This window comes from Haliotis cracherodii, unplaced genomic scaffold (assembly GCF_022045235.1).
Source record: "Haliotis cracherodii isolate W230 unplaced genomic scaffold, xgHalCrac1.p SCAF_15, whole genome shotgun sequence".
In the NCBI taxonomy this organism is placed as follows: Eukaryota; Metazoa; Mollusca; class Gastropoda; order Lepetellida; family Haliotidae; genus Haliotis; species Haliotis cracherodii.
Window position 1 is genome coordinate 28,105,998 of NW_027266270.1, and position 18,143 is coordinate 28,124,140.

General features: G+C 39.2%; 1 protein-coding gene across 5 annotated transcripts; it reads left to right on the forward strand.

The window, feature by feature from the left end:
• Positions 1 to 250: 250 nt before the first annotated feature.
• Positions 251 to 17,519, forward strand: LOC139462452 (calumenin-B-like). Of its 5 annotated transcripts, none has more exons than XM_071244183.1 (9): positions 251 to 333; positions 584 to 623; positions 2,719 to 2,844; positions 4,911 to 5,041; positions 6,338 to 6,531; positions 7,117 to 7,283; positions 8,643 to 8,703; positions 11,769 to 11,995; positions 15,076 to 17,519. In XM_071244183.1, the coding sequence occupies exons 1-9, from the start codon at positions 251 to 253 to the stop codon at positions 15,178 to 15,180; spliced, it is 1,134 nt and encodes a 377-aa protein (XP_071100284.1). In that variant the 3' UTR covers positions 15,181 to 17,519. The 5 variants fall into 5 exon arrangements, with proteins under 5 accessions (XP_071100284.1, XP_071100288.1, XP_071100286.1 ...); XM_071244185.1 differs by having other exon boundaries at positions 300 to 474; XM_071244187.1 differs by lacking the exon at positions 584 to 623 and having other exon boundaries at positions 299 to 333.
• Positions 17,520 to 18,143: the final 624 nt, after the last annotated feature.

The following is an 18,143-nucleotide window of genomic DNA, read 5'->3' on the forward strand; positions in this document are numbered from 1 at the left end:
TTATCTTGCTTGTGATATTCATTTACGTACGTGTAGGCTAGCTATGGCTGCATTTGATACAAAAGGCGTTCCCAGGGTAAAGTGCCCTTACGACAGGAATTTCCCTTTTCGTTAGACCACTGCTATTTCCACGTGGATCAGAATTGACAGATCAAGTTACTTGCCACGCTGGGCTTCCGTTCTCGATTGCTATTGGTTGGTTTTTGCAACGGCCACGTTGGCCAAAATTTGATTGGTTAATGCAGACCACATGGGTTCCATTCTGTATTTTGATTGGTCTATACAAGTTGCCGCTCTGGGGTTAGGAAGGTCAATTGCCTCAGCGGTGGTGAGGTAAGTATATAAGCCTGCAGTGTGATTTTTGGTGTGTTGATTTTCTTTTGTCAGCAAGGCCCCGTTCGATCGAGGACTGTCAGGCGTTACAGCTGCTTCACAGCTAATAAACCACGCAATCTGCGTTTGCATATCACCATGGTAAGTGAGCACGCACTTGTCAAACTTGACCTACATTGATCGCTATAGCAATGTCGGTACATTTCTCATGAATGAAGGGTTTATTATTGAAAACGTTTAATGATTTCAGTTCACGGTTTCAACACTCAGAGATATTGATATATTGTAAAGTGAGTAATTAGTTATTTGTTTGTGTTTGCTTGATCCCTTCCCGGCTAGCACTACCTTTTATCATTATTTAAATGAGATATGTCAGATATGTCACTCATAGGTTTGACAGGTAGATATTGACGGAAGTGCCATCGCGGACAGCCCTCCACGGTTGAGTAAACATCTCTGAGACGCTATCATTCATAACAATCGACGATCACTGTAATAAGGACTACGGCTAAACCATTACCAACTGACCACTGTCTTGTCATTCTACCTTTATTGAAAAACTTTCCATCGTCTCCAGCCTTTATGAACCAATAAACTTCAAAATTCTCAAAACGAAAGTATTTGACGTAATAACTCTTGTGTTGAACCGCGGTTTATTACTTGGGAGGCGTGCAGCAGAACTGGTAAATGCAGAGGGGTATTGTAATTCTCAGTTAGGGGGTCTACGGGCGCTTAGTCAGCTAGCATCACTGGTGCCACGTCAGCATCCGAAACTGACTCGCCAGATCAAGGATACAACCCCTGCACTTCACGCTAACTCATTTTGGTCAGAACACGCCAGTTGCTTTATTTTATCAATGTTTAAGCCTTAGTGCCATTAATTTCTTGTTTATCTCACTTTTTTGTTTTGTGCATGTATAAATTCGGGAAATCATGATGTTGATACTTACACTTTTGGTCCAGTTATTTCCCATCTCATTTACATGTCCGCCTCATCTACTAATCAGTAAAATCCTTTTATTTACTTAAGCTGTTAAGTGGAATCCTCTTTTTATAATTCTGACTTATTTGTCATGTTTATCACCCAAATCTGATTCCTTTTCTCATAAAGCATTAGTCCTTCAATTTGTGAAAGAAACAAACAACCAACAAACAACACCTGATTTGGGACTACGATTTAGCAATATAATATTCAGTTCATATTCCCAGCTATATTATATTGGCAAACAGACCAAGCAATGTTTCAATTTGTCTGAAACCATGCTTCATTTATTACATTTTTCAGGTTTAAATTTGCTATTTCATTTCAAGCAAGGGTTGTTAACATTGTTTAAATGTATTAAATGTTGACACAGTCAGTCAGTAGCCTACAATTAAGAGACCTTCCATTTATTTGGATTCTTTATACGGTGAAACCTATTTAACTCAAACTTCTTTAACTGGATGTGGATATAATATTTATTATAATAAAAGAAGGTATTACTTTGTCAAGTGTATTGTCCCTCAGTTATATACTGTTGACGTATATGGCACATAATGGTCAGATTGTAATGAGACTTAAGTCCATACACCTATGTGGTGTAGTGAATACTGTAAATCTTGAAAATAACGCGAGCTTGAATTAAATGCGAAAAATGCGAGTGGTCTTTGCTCGCATTTTTAAACATAGCATTTATATCAACAATAAGATATTTTGGATAGAAAAAATACCAACTTAGACATACACTGTTGTATTCCACACCACTGTTGATTATTGAGCAGCACTTGTAAATAAAGTATATAAACAACGTCATCTAAACACTAATTACGACCTGTGAATTGTCACTGCTGGGGTCAAGACAAGAGTTCTACTCACTTATGTCATCACTGATCACACCTGCAAGTCCAGACAGACGCAACCCTTTGTTCTTTGCGACTGCGTCAAAGGCCGACACGAGCCAGCGCGCATGTATTGTTTTTGCTGAAGTTCTTTACTCAGCCCTCATAAGCGGTGCTATAAGGTGTGTGATTGGATTAATGTGAGGATTCTAAACCTGACTGAGGACATCTTTAGAATGAAATCCACTGATGCTTGAGATGAGGGGTGTCGCATTCATATTGAGTCACATTTTTGGCTAGGGTCCAGGGGTCGCATTCTTTTGGAGACACATTAATTTCACGATTTACAGTATACATCTGCTCAGAGAGGTTGGTGGTTCAATCCCGGCTGTGTCATACCAAAAGACATTAAATGCATGCATGCATGTTACTATAAAAGGGAATTGTGAAACCGCATGTCACCTCACATGTTGATGTACGTAATTAAATCAGGTAATTGTTGACACATGGCTGTGATTGTGTGGCATGTTGATATGGACAAATTGTTAAATGGCTGTCTGGTTGCAGGTGCTATCGTCCGGTCAGGCAATGAGGGCGTACACCCTACTCCTGGTGCTAGCGGTCTTAGCCGTGTCCTACAGCAGCGCAATCCCCAAGCCTGATGGAGACAAGAAGGACAGAACGAAAGAAAAGGTAACATCTTTTGCTCCCCTAGCATCTCAGAACTTGAATGTCGTGTTTGCATGTATGATTACATTGATGGTGTCTATGATCATAATAATGGTTGCTTGGGGTGAATTTAAGGAGTGATTTTAATCATATTCTCTGTGGTCGCACTATAGTAGACTTATCATATTGATTGAATTCATTAGCAGCTGATTAATGTTCTTCTTTTGTATGTTAAGTGAGCATGCAGATTATGCTTGTTATGTCTGACTGCCAGTGTTGGTTGGTGGGTTTGTTTGTTTGTTGTTTTCCGCTGCACTCAGCAATATTCCATCTATCTAACGGCAGTGTGTCCAACCAGACAATCGAATGATTGGTATCATGAGCATCGATCCACAGAAACTGATCATACTATTCATGTATCATTATGTAAAGTGTCAGTGATAAATAAACAGTGAATATGTTTTGGGGTACATGTTGTATAGACAGGGAGGGAAACAGGTTGGTAGTTTCATGTTCTTGACCCTGTTCCATGTTTTATTACCTTTATGGTTTAGTTCTAGATTATTGGAATGTTATCTGTGTTACAATTATGAGAACGTTCAGGTACAGATCCTCTTGGCCTTTTGGGTGTATTAATTTCACATTAAATAATTTTTTTCTGGTGACATAAAGCAGTCCAAGTGCCTGTCTCTTATCTAGGCATTATAGAATTCATTTTTATAGTTAATATTCTCTAGTTGAACAAGCAAAATTGTAATGTACCCCATGGTGGAGGATAGTGATAATGCTGTTTTCTTGTTATGATCATGTCAGGGAATATTATAAGGGTAACGCTGATTTCTGATAACATGTGGGCAGTTTAATGATAATTCTATCCATTTTAGCTATAATATTTGATAATATCATGGTCAACTGTTTTAGTAGGTCAGTGTCAGTTGATATTCCATCATAAAGAATGTAGTTCAGCTGTTATGTTTGAATGGATTATCACATTCTTTCATACTCATGAAATTAATCCAATAGTATTAGTAACCTATAATATTCTCATCTGCTGTCAAGAGCCTGGGTGTGTATCTTGACTCTAAGATCACCGTGGAAGAACATGTCAGTTATCTCTGTACGACATGCTATTACCATCTCAGAAACATTGGTGCAATTTTTCATCTCATCACCAAAGACACTGCTCCTACTCTAGCACAATCTCTGACTATTGTCAAGGCTGGGCTATTGCAACAGTCTGGAGACAGGGATTTCAAGTCAACAAAGGCTGTAAAAGATCCAAACTAAATTAAGATCACATGTTAAACCAGGTTTGAAGTCCCAGCATTATGTACAAGCATCTAAGAGAACTGCGGGCCTGTTTCATTACATGTAAGCAGTGCATGGAACTGCACTCAAAAGATCTCACAAGGCAGTATGCCCCAGCAAGAGCACTTCGGGCACATCAACGATTCCAACTGTAGGTTCCTGAATCAAAGTCAAAGACCTTCAGCTCTAGATTTTAGCATTGCTCTCTTTTTTTGTGGAACTCGCTCTCTCTCAAACAGAAGTCAGCACCAAAACTACAGTCCTTCAAGTCACATCTCTTCCCATTGACCCTGCATTTCTGGTTGATAATCGCTTTTACAGCAAATGACAATCGCGAGTCCTGCAACATGCCCCTGTGTGGTGTGGAAACGAAAAAGTATAAGTGGCCTTATTACAAAAAAATCTATCATTGCTTCGCTCTCACTTAGGATTCTGCCAACACTCCGGGGCAAATAAGTTGTTAGTACCACATGCTTGACATAAGAGCTGACTAAAACTAGTTAGTAAGTAAAATGATAGGTGGTTACAGTGTGCAACCTGCCAAAGTCATCCTTGTCCCAGTGAGATGGACAGATGCTTATGCTATCAACCCTGGTTTCTTTGACCCAGATTTGATTAATAAAAAGCTGTTATGACAGGTTGTAATATTGTGCAGTACACATGGTACAACATCATTCATTAATTAAACTCCTGATGTCATGAATCGCAAACAATAAATCTATAAAAAAAATGTTGATCTTCTAAATGACTTCCACGAGTATCTTATTTGACATGTTCTTCAGACGCTGAGTGAACAGGATCATGAAGATCATGGTGAACACAATAACGATTATGACCATGATGCCTTCCTGGGCAAGGATGATGCCAAGACCTTCGACCAGCTCAGCCCCGAGGAGAGTCAGGATAGACTTGGGTGAGTAACCATCTTCTCTCAGGAAATTATAGTTCTGTGTATCTTACCTTACACATGAATGTTGGATTTTGATTGGCTGAGACCCATTCTATTATTTTCAATGTATCCCGCTAACATGTAAGGTATATTTCTTATGTTCCCTGCTTGAATTACCGAACTGTTGGCATATGCAGCATACCAAGCGCAACTTTGTTTCTTGAATTTAATGATGTATGATGCCAAACTCAGACTATTTACAATACTGTATTCGACGTAATAAGCGCCCAGGGCACGCTCACAATTAGAAATAGGCAGCTCTTATTGGAATATTATTTTGGTGAAAAAAAAACAGTTGAAAGATTGTAAATTTCGTGGTTTATGCTGACAGCCTGAAATGTTTATATACGACAAATATATTTTTCAAGGAATTTTTGCCCATAATTAAGGGTGCTTGTAACACACGACTGCGAATTATACACAAATAAATAAGTCTTGTGTACATTGATCAATTGATCGGAAGAGGTGCTAATTGAGATTGTTCACTAGCCAATATATTAGCAAATATCACTGTGGGCGCTTATTATGTCGAATACAGTATTTTCTAGGGGAAATAAATCTTAAGTTTGTATTCAGCCACAATGAAGTGAATAAATGCCTAACTATGGTATTCTTACCAATTCAGCCAAAGCATGCATGCCTAAAACATACCTGCTGTATAATTAATTTGTAATCCACCGGCCCCTTGGTTGACATGGGTTTATGTACCATCTATGTTAGTGTATGTTCAGGCAAGGGGAACATAAATTGACAAAGAGGGAACATCACCCAATGTCACCCACGAGACCGGTGGATAACTTCTATTACAACATGGTTTTACTAAAATCAGTGTAGCACACATTAAGTACTTCTGATCATCTCACCCTGTTACTGTTAGGATTCTTGGAAAGAACTGTCTAGAGTGAGTGAGTATGGTTTTACGCTGCTTTTAGCAATATTCCAGCAATATCACAGCAGGGGACACCAGAAATAGGCTTCATACATTGTACCCATGTCGGGAATCAAACTCGGGTCTTCGGTGTGATGAGCGAATGCTTTAACCACTAGGCTACCCGACCGAGTTAATTATACTAAGGTAGATCAGGTGCTGAAGCTAGGTGACTTGATTGATGCTATGTCTTTGCACCCTGATCACATGGTGTGGCTCACTGCATCAACCAGCCTACAGTCTGTTCTTTACAGGCTCTTGTGATATAGCTGGAATATGCTGATTAGCTCTATATATCAATAATATACTAAATTAATTTGAATTTTTCGCAGGTTGATCGTGGACAAGATTGACAAAGATGGAAATGGTTTTGTCACAGAAGAGGAGTTAAAGGAATGGATCCAGTACGTCCAGAAACGGTATATCATCACGGATACGGATCGGATGTGGAAGGACCACGAGCCAGATGCTGATGACAAGCTTCTGTGGACGTCCTACAAGAAGAGGACATATGGCTACCCTGATGGTAAGTCTTCCAGGTTAGGTACTATAGGCATGTCTTATCTTAAGGAATTACTGGAGGTAGAGGCAGACCCCAGATTAATGGGGGAAGGGGTTGGGCGGTGGGATAGGATTCACACTATCCAAGTCATGAAGTGAACCCAAACACATGAAAGAGGCACTACATTTGGATAATCTATAATTCCTATTAGCTTTTTCTTTATTTTAACCATGGCCCTTTTTTTCTGAAATATGTAAAAGAAAAATATGGGTTTGCCCAGCTATCTGTTGTTGGAACAATGTTATAGAAAATCATTTGTGACGTTTTGAACAAAGATTGAAATCATCTTCAATTATTTGCAACAATGTATTTATATCTCATCCCGTTGCTATGGGTCCCTTCATGAACATTGCAAATGAAACAATTAAAAAACACTAGCCAATCAGCATGAAGCACAACATATGATGCTGAGTGAAAGTTACTGAAAATAATTTCACCTCATCTGCAAGCCCTTATGGGTAAAATAGTGAAATAGACAACTGATGTGAAATGAGTTGTGGACTAGCTTATGGTGTCTACCCCAGTTGTAATATGTACTGTCCTTTGCAGAACCAGAAGAAGGCTCCCCCACCTACGAGTACCGTGACATGATTCAGCGAGACAAGAGGCGGTGGGAGAAAGCAGACAAAGATAGGGACAGCAAACTTTCTAAAGAGGAATTCATGGACTTTCTTCATCCTGAAGATGCTGAACACATGAGGGAGATTGTTGTCCATGTATGATTATTTTTCACATTCTTGATAGATCTTATCCTTACTTATCCAGTGCATTATATCTCTGTTCTTTGCGAAAGTACTGTCTCTACCTCCATCACCCCTGTTCCTACCCGTGAAGATCCGGGGTAGAATAGGTCTTCTGTAACCCATTCTTGCCATCAAAGGTGACTATGCCCGTTGAAAGAGTCGACTAACGGGATCGGGTGGTCAGGCTTGCTGACTTGGTTGATGCATGTCATCGATCCCAATTGCATGAATATGTATTTCTAATTACACAATGGTGATGTAACACATGTGATTAACAAGGCTGATCAGCGAACTTGGCTAGTACTATCCCATATGGAGATATCCCATATCCCATATACATACCATGTTCAACGTAATAAGCGCCCTGCTCTAATAAGCGCCCACGGCGATATTTGCTAATATATTGGCTAGTGAACAATCCCAATTAGCACCCCTTCCAATTGTTCAATGTACATAAGACTTATTTATTTGCATAAAATACACACGCGTGTGTTATATGCACCCTTAATTATGGGCAATTAAATTCTGGAAAAATATGTTGTATACAAACATTTCATATAAACCACGAAATTTATCCTTTAACTCTGTTTGTTTCACCAAAATAATGTTCTAATAAGGGCCCCCTACTGCTTATTTTGAGAGCGCCCAGGGCGTTTATTACATCGAATACGGTATATCTAGTGTGCTGAGGTCCCATGATCATGGTTCTAATCTCAGTTTGACTCATTGTAACTCCATAATACCAGCCTAGTTCGGCAAGGGTGGAAACTGGACTTTTAAAGTCAGTTAACTCTCTTGCCTCGGGAAGATGTCCTTGGTTTGTTAGCACCATCCCAATACCCGTGGCTTTCATCACAGTGCAATCTCGTTACTCTGATACGAAACTCTCTCGTGGAGATATTAGGTCATGTTCATAAGAGGTGACATTAGGTGAACCCTGAGCCAACTTTGACCACCCAATCCAAATGAAAGAAGTGGGGGTTCTTGAACTAGTCAGATGTCAGCTTTCTTAGCAGTTTGCCTTCATTTCTTTATCACCTTGATTTGATAATTTTGATCTTGCTAAAAGGAAACTGCCACAGAACACAAATCTATCCTAAATTGTAGACTCTTGAGGGTGGAGATGCCATTGGACTTGGAAAAGACAGGATGTATAAAGTATTTACAACAATGTACTACATGGCTAAATGTTTGCACACTCAGAACCCCCTTATTACATTTGTTTTCGAGAGACAGATTTTTCCAAACTGAATGTCGATCAGATGATCACAGTGACCGAAGAACTATGGAAGAGCAGTTGATGAATCTTAATGTCTTGTTTCACTTCTGCAGGAAACTCTGGAAGATATTGACAAAGATAAAGATGGATTTATCAGTATTGAAGAATATATTGGTAAGTAAATCATGCTTTTATGTAGTAATAATCATGAACCTTGGCAGGTTGTTCACCCCATCACTAAAATCATGATGTTGCTATTGTTTCATGGTGTTTGTTTCAGTTGCTGACAACACTAAGACTTTTCTACTTTCTACATGACCTATAAAACATGGAATGATTTGCAGTCACACATGTCATATACATATTGAGCATAGATACATACATATACCATGTATACATTAAAAGATCATCTTTGATGATTATTATTCTGTCAAACATACTGTCAAACATGCTGTGACATACTGCACTATCAAATTGTAGGGAATAGAAAAGGATATGTGACCAGTCTCACAATATCTCTCTGATTGGCAGGTGTCAGATTTCTAAATTGATTCCTCTTGATATTTTTACCACCTTGGTTTGGAAATTTTAATTTGAACAAAAGAAAGTCCACAGAGAACACAAATATTCCTTCCGTGATTCCCCCTTTGGGTATGTTTGCCATGGTGCTCAGGAACGACAGGAGGTGAAAAATATCTACATCTAAATAATAGCACAGCCTATGTCATTTCCAATTGGATTAACTTCATTTTCAAGATACTGAAATCAGATACCGTATTTTCTTGAGTATAGTGCACACTTTTTTTCAAAAAAACACAGCTGTGTAGAAGGGGGTGCGCATTATACACGAATTATGAGTTTGGATGTTTTTTTCCCCCATGGAAAGACATTACCGTGAGCACGAAACACCGGAAAAACCATGTCAACAAATCCATACTGAATTAAGAAAATAATGGAATATATTATTCCTGATAAATAAAATAGTTTCAGATACAATTGTTGCCGATCCTTGCATTAAAAATCCTATAAAGTTATATCATTGGGTGTGTCTTGACCGAATCACCGGTCGATCCCAAGAAAACGTGTGTACAGCTGATTGCTGTTTCTGGCTTAGTTTACTTGAAAATACACAAGGTAATCTTAATCCCTAGATATAAAACAATGCCTAGTAGAACAATCAATACTATTTAAACGGTAAATAAACATGTCTGGTGATTTTTTATCTCAAATTTCGAATTTGTACTGACGAAGTTTCTCAGCACCCGTTCGTTTGCCGGACTTCGCTGAAAGGGTACGGTGTAATTTTTTTCTGCGCATAATATTCAAATTTCTTTTTTTCCAAAATATTGAACCCGCTAGAGGGGGGTGCGCATTATACATGGGTGCGCACTATACTCAAGAAAATACGGTATGCTTGGTTGGATGCTTCGCTCATCGAGAATTTAGAAGCCATGATATTGATTGGTAGATTAGAAAGCTACTATGATCTAGCCTTGAGTATACAACTTGTATTATGTCTTTATTAGGCAATGTTAGTGGTGACATGATTCACAGAGGTATTGTGAATTTGCACCTTATGATATGACACAATATGCCACCCATGCAATATATCATGATATAACATGTATATCGATTCATAGTTTTAAAAGAAACCTATTTTCAAAAAGTATGAGTTGCAAAGTTTTGCAATAACCAAGCCCAGTATATACTCAAGCTGACTATACTATATACATAGACATACAGGGACACACAAGGACACACAGAGACATACAGAGACATACAGGGACACACAAGGACACACAAGGACATACAAGGACACAGAGACATACAAGGACACACAGAGACATACAGGGACACACAGAGACATACAGGGACACACAAGGACACACAGGGACATACAAGGACACAGAGACATACAAGGACACACAGGGACATACAAGGACACAGAGACATACAGGGACACAAGAATGTACAAGGACACTGACATACAATGACACACAGGGACATACAAGGACACACAGAGACATACAAGGACACACAATGACACACAGGGACATACAAGGACACACAGAGACATACAAGGACACACAGAGACATACAAGGACACACAGAGACATACAAGGACACACAAGGACATACAAAGACACACGGACATACAGGGACACACAGAGACATACAGGGACACACAAGGACACACCGGGACATACAAGTACACACAAGGACATACAAGGAAATGGGGTACCAGTTTGTCCCAGTACATGACATGGTTGATGTATATGAGACTGGCATGATTCAATGCTCAAGCAGTTGGGACCTGGATTGCGTGACCTAGATTTACAAGACACAGGGACATACAAGGACACACAGGGACATACAAGGACACACAAGGACACACTGGGACATACAGGGACACTCAAAGACATGCAGGGACACACAAGGAGACATACAGGGACACACAAGGACACACAAGGACACACTGGGACATACAGGGACACACAAGGACACAGGGATTTACAAGGACACACAGGGATGTACAAGGACACATGGACATACAGGGACACACGCGGACATGCAGGGACACACAAGGACACAGAGACATACAGGGACACAGAGACATACAGGGACACACAAGGACACACAGGGACATACAAGGACACACAGGGACACACAGAGACATACAGGGACACACAAGGACACACAGGGACATACAAGGACACACAGGGACACACAGAGACATACAGGGACACACAAGGACACACAGGGACATACAAGGACACACAGGGACATACAGGGACATACAAGGACACACAGGGACACACAGGGACACACAGGGACACACAGAGACATACAGGGACACACAAGGACACACAGGGACATACAAGGACACACAGGGACACACAAGGACACACAGGGACACACAGGGACACACAGGGACACACAAGGACACACACGGACACACACGGACACACAGGGACACACAAGGATATACAAGGAAATGGGGTACCAGTTTGTTCCAGTACATGACATGGTTGATGTATATGAGACCGGCATGATTCAAAGCTCAAGCTGTTGGGACCTGGATTGCGTGACCTAGACTTCATTATTTACAAGCCTCTGTTATGTGGCTGAAAAACAGCATCTCATTCACATGTTCAGTTGACAAATGATGCCCATTCAGAAAGGTTACCATGGTAACAAATTGATGTTTGCACGTGTATGCCATGTACAACTAATTCTAGCGGACATTTGGGACGATGAGGATGACGATGATGATGAGGAAGATGACCACCATGACGGTGAACCCGATTGGGTTGCATCTGAGCGAGAGCAGTTCGCCAGTTACCGAGACAAAAACAAGGACGGTAAACTAGACCAGGCTGAGATTAAGGAATGGATTATCCCTGAGGATTATGACCACAGTTCGGCTGAGGCTACTCACTTAATGGAGTCCTCGGACACGGATAAGGTTTGTTGATCCTCATACGCCCTCTAGTCGCAGCAAGCTTTCACTCATCTTTTGTTTGACCTTTAACCTTTGTAGGTGACATGTGGCCTGATAAAGATAAGGGTGAGGAGGAGCCTGAATGGGTGAAAAGTGAACGTGAACAATTTAATACGTACCGTGATAAAAACAAAGATGGCAAAATGGATGGGGAGGAAGTGAGAGAATGGATCCTTCCAAGTGATTACGATCACTCGCGGGCGGAGACGAAGCATCTTATTCATGAGGCTGATGCTGATAAGGTTTGTAGCCTCAGTATTTAATTTCTTTCAGCATGTGTTTAGGTCTGTTTTTGGTTATATTTTCTGGTTGGTTGCCATGGATACAGATTTGGATGAAATTGTGACCATGGATGCAGATGGGGCTAGCTTGGTAATCATGAATACAGTTGAGTTGGTTTTTGGTGTAATCACGGAAACCGTTTTTTGTTTTTACTGTGGATACAATTTTGCAGCTAAGGTTTGACTCTTTGCATATCTTTGTCAGCTTGGCAGGAGGCCTCACATTCTTGGGTGAAAGCATCATTTGAGCTTATCAGATCGAGCTTACTTCTTTTTGGTTCAAGGTTCTTTCTCTCTGCCTTATTTCTTATTTTAAGATACTTTTTCATAACACAATAACAGGATTGATGTTATTTCAAGGTTGCATTGGAGACATGGAGTATGTCTTTTTGTTTCTTATGACGTATTGCAGACGAGTATTGCTTCAGAATTGTTTTGAAACCGTATAGTACCTTTGGTTGTGTATAATATTTTCTTTGAAAAACACAAATCAGAGTAATAGAGGCAGAGAAACTTTGGAGAACCACAGGACCCTGTTGCAAAAGTCATTGTAAGTGTATGTGTAAGTCTGGGAGTTATGACAGTCTCAGCAGTAAGAATGATTTATGACTCAGAATCACATTGGTGCTTCAGGGCAGAATTATTGCACCAAGTGTCAGTCTCATTAAAATCAAATCTTGATTCTCGCTATCGCTAAACAAAGATCTGTGGACATCCCATTACGGGTCACATCAGAACGACTTTTCATCTGACCAATCAAAGCTTCGCATTCCAGATTATGAAAGTGACAGTCGGAATGTGTTTTCTAATCATGCATCCTTGAAAGTGTTAACATGGGTTATTCCGAACGAGTTACGGCCTGTACGACTTGTTCTGTCAAAATCATCGTCTATCTCTCGCTTCCGTGGGATAAACATTTGAACAGAGGAGGCGTTGCACAGTATGTGGAAAGCATAGCCATACAATCTGAACCATATTTTGTTCAGTTTTCAAAATTTTAATCGAGAACTGTGTCAATATTTCTTTCAAGCGTAGTCTGAAATGGAAGTCGCCAGGTTGAAACGAGTGCCATAAAGCTTGAAAAAGTGGCTTTCTAATTGGCTGATATTGACTTCTTGTTAGTCGTTTCAGTGTTCGGTCAAAGTTCGCGATAGGTCGTTTTGACGTGACCCGTAATGGGATGTCCTCAGATCTTTGTTTAGCGGCAGCGAGACCTTAGATCTGATTTTAATGAGACTCACCAAGAGTCCAATGTTTGTGCCATGTAGAGAAGGCAAATCGCTAATTGTTGTTTTCAGACAGTTCAGATTATCCACTGACCATCCTACACCACCAGTCCATCAATGGACTGGCCTGCTCATTGGTTCATAGGAAAAAGTCAAGATTTATTAAGTTGGCAGGTGGTTTTTTATCAGGTTCATGGGAATTTTGGTTCAGATTTGTTTTGGATAGCGTGATATACCCTCACCCATATCTTCAGCCTCTTCAACTCTCCTGTTTCTCCCACACTGCTAATCTCCCTTTGTAGCTTAACCCTCCCTCTTATTTCATGCATTCCTTGATCTGTGTGTCAGCACATGCACCTTACCTGTGGCACTCTTGTTTCCCTCACTCTCATATGACACCCTTCTAGCTTTGTAGTTACTGCTTTGCTTAGATGCTGTGAGTTGCAGTTGTATATTGGACTACACTTTGCATTCATTGATCATTGTCATTTTTTGTTGTAGAAGTTCACTTGCATGTGTCCTCATTTATTGATCGAGCTTGATCTTCAACGCTGTTCATGACCTATGAAATTCCCCTGTTTGGGATTTCTGGGTTAGAATAGGTTAGGTGAGGATTAGGTGGTCACTGTGTGGCCAGGGCTGTGTGATGAGGATCGAGGATCATGCTTTCGACCACAGGTTGGCCTGGCCTGGCCTGGCCTAGACTTAAATAGAAATGATATCAGTTGGGATTTGTTAAGATGAATCTATTCTTGTGTGTGAAATTTTAAAAGAAAAGAAACAAAAATACAATGGTATATTTTCTATATATAACGGGTAGCAGAGGCACATTAGTAGGTGCAGTTAACATGTAAGTTGTGTGAAGAATCGGGGACCGAAGGCTTTACAATTCAAGAGAAGACTTTTATGTGCCTTGTGAAGTTATGGAAATCTCATCCCCCAAAATGCTTTTGATACAATTCTAGACACCCAGTCCCATCTTAGGTACACTGTTTCCTAATACTAACATTAAATTGTTTTTTTAGAATGACTTGGATATTTGCTCTTGCTTTCAATCACTGGTTTGCCTGGTCCAGACATGATTATTTGCAGGCAGGTGGGATGTAGCTGGGTCATTTATGGCTGCCACATGAAACCACATGCACTTACAACTCATTTTTTGACTGCAAGACTGCTTGCCACAAGGAAAAACTTAGGGACTGGAAATTTATTAAAGGGATTAAAGGTTAGGTGTCATGAAGAAAAATGACAACGAAAGAGGGGGGTCGCCAATATTTATCACACTATTATTGAGGGAGGGTCCTGACACTTATACTTTTTCAAATAAAACAATTATGTATTTGAACATGTTGAACATTTTTTAGGGATTGTCCCACCCACCCCTATTATGAATGACACGTTCCTTTGTTACAGAATTAATACATGTGCCATAAGTGTCATCAATTTATTGTGTCTGAACATTTGATGCTTGTATGAATCACCCTTAGATTGTGGTTTCTGTTATGATGATGATGATAATTTATCATTTATCTTTCAGGATGGCAAACTCACAAAAGAAGAAATTCTCGACAAGTATGATCTGTTTGTTGGTAGTCAAGCCACTGACTTTGGGGAAGCTCTTACTCGCCATGACGAGTTTTAAACACAGATCAATTAGGTGTTTCAATTTGGAAAAAATCCCTCCAGTTGCACAGAATTACAACAGGATTGTGTTACAAAGCCAAGGTTTACCATACAGGGAAGGGGGATAACTGCTGTTGAAGTCAAGCATTGTGATAAAATATGAGAACATTTCCAGCACTCCGTGAACATTACGAACATGAATATAAAGAATTATCTATGATTTTGTTTGTTAAAACAGGTTTTCAAAATACCAGACTGTCATGAAACATTTTGCTTTACAATCGGAAAGTTCGACTCAAGTACACAGCTGCTCAGGGATTGTGACCTTTGACTTCCTGCTTTGTCCAATATGATTTCAAGATAGCATCATGTGACCAGGTCTGACCAATTGGATGAGTGGTAGCTGTTGCTTTGAATAGGAACTTGTGTATTTATGGAATGTACATGTGAGGGTATGTTTTTAGCAATATTGTGCGCAATCTCTGAAATGTTTAAATAAGAAGTCAAATCTAAACATTGAATCAAGTATTGTTTACACAAGGTCACAACTTTGTTCTCAAGACGAACAAATATTTTTTATCAATTTATCATTGTTACTGATTTGACACTTTTTATTAAAGATTTCAGTTAACACTTACACAAATTATAATTGTCAGTTAATGGGTTTCAATGAGAATCCTTAATCTTTTAATTTTTATATGAACATATTTGTTATAGTTTCTATCAAATGTCTTACGCTTTTCAAGATCCAGGAGATTTTGACTTTGATCGGAAAGAAAAATGTTTTTCCTATCTTTAATGTATGTACCCGTAGTAACCATGGTGACTGTGAGGCGCTGCTTTGTCCCTGTGTTTGGTCATTAACAAATGGCATTGTTCCGAATCAAGTTTTACTGTCAGTATTTTTTCAGATGGTGCCCTGGTTCAATCTAGTGCTTTGGTTATTAGTTTAAAAGTGTCCTTGCAATAAATTTTAGAACGATTTGAAATAAGTTGTTTCTAGATTGCCAAAGATGTCATGAGAAGTTCTGTCCAGTACATTCTCATAATACCTGTGTTCAGTCAAGTCAAACAATTTGTTTTGTTACGACAACCATTTTAGACATTTTAAGATATGAAATATGTTTGAATATGTGTTTGCCTCAATATAGAATTGATATTTCAAGCCAAAAGGAACTTCTGTAGGATACCTGGCTCTTTTTGTTTTTCATATACCACATTAAACAGGGGTTGTCTCAAAAGTTCTCGAGTCTTTTTTTAAATCTTCAAATGATTAGTTGAGATTACCCCTATTGATTCAGAAATGTTGAATTATTTATTAAAAATATGAAACTGTCTATAAAGGGCACTTGTCCCAGGCCTTTGTCTGGAGGTCAAAATTAATTAAAAGATTCGGGGACTTCTGAGACATTCCACCTTGTTTTGAATAAACCATGTATTTGATATGTCTGTACTTACAAATAGACAGTAATCTTATTTAACTTGAAGTCAGTTAGCTGAATAATTGCTGGCTATGTTTGTTTTCAGGGACAATATTACCTAGATCATCATAACTGCAGACAATTTTCAGGACCCATGTAAAAATGTTTTGAATTTTGGTTAAGCATGGATTCAGTTTTGCCGTGTTCAAATTTTTGTTTGTAGCAACTTTTCTGATATATCTAGTCATATGCAGCTTGGTGTTCAAAAGTACTCTGACGAGAGAACTTGCTCAGTGGTATTGTCATTGTAAATAAGATGATAAGTTGTAAACTTGTAGTTTTGTCCGTACCTTGTATACTCACCTGATATACCAGTAAGACTAAAATACCATCTGTGCTTTTTCAGTGCTTATTGCCTTACTAAAAACTGCTGAATTTGCAGTAGAGTTCACCTTTTACTAAGGATTGGATATAGAAAGTCATATTTGCTTAACTAGATTGTTTTGTTTCTCTTCTATTTGTTTGAAATAGCAAAATTATCATGTCATTGAAATTGGGAAGTGTTTGCAACACTTTGAATAAAATAATTGAACTTGAATTAAGTTTTGGTTTTCTATGCATTAGATTACTATTCTGTGGAAATGGCGGAAGAAACGTGAATTTATTAACTAAAAGCATATCACAATTGCTTGTCAAATGAAGCTTGTTTACTCTTGATTATACAGTATCTCAAAGTTCAGAATTCTATGCAGTGCTATACATGCCAGAGGCTTCCTTCCAATGAGAAACTTAGAATATGTTGATGTAGTTCTTGATCTTGCCTAATTAGCATATCATTTAGCATTGTTACAATGTTTAGTATCCTGTAGACAAGCACTTATTTTGTCAGCGCCTGAAAGGTGTACAGCAAATCTGATATTTCTTAGTGATGTTTTGTAAGATAATAAAATTGTATGTTTCAAATGTTCTCTTGTAATGTTTTCACAACTCTCCAAATATGAGGGCATGCACAGTTGAGTGAGTGATTTAGGTTTATTCAACCACCTTGAATAGAATTTCATGTCATAGTTTGTCATCATAATGTGGGAGGAAGTGAGGTCACATGTCAAAAGGAAAGACATGCTGACAGAGGACAGTGCTTCAGGACTGCACAGGTCTCAGTTGCCTAAAGGATGTGGGTCATATTTCTCACAAAGACAATTACGTGTTCAGAACACTAACTTGATACGGCCCCAATCCATTCCACATAGAATAGGACGACCTTTGCTGCTCATAGGAGGCGAGTAAATTGATCAGACGGTCAGGCTCGAGAACTTATGATTGTGCGTCATCGTTTGTGTTTTGTTTGTTGTTAAACGCTGCACTCAGCAATATTCCAGCTATATGACGGCGGTCTGTATATAATTGAGTCTGGAGCAGACAATTCAGTGATTGTCATCGTGAGCAACGATCCACACAATTGGGATAAGATGACATGCATCAACCAAGTCAGCGAGCCTGACCATCCGATCCCGTTCGTCGCCTCGTACACGCATAGTCGCCTGTGCATCCTTGTGGATTG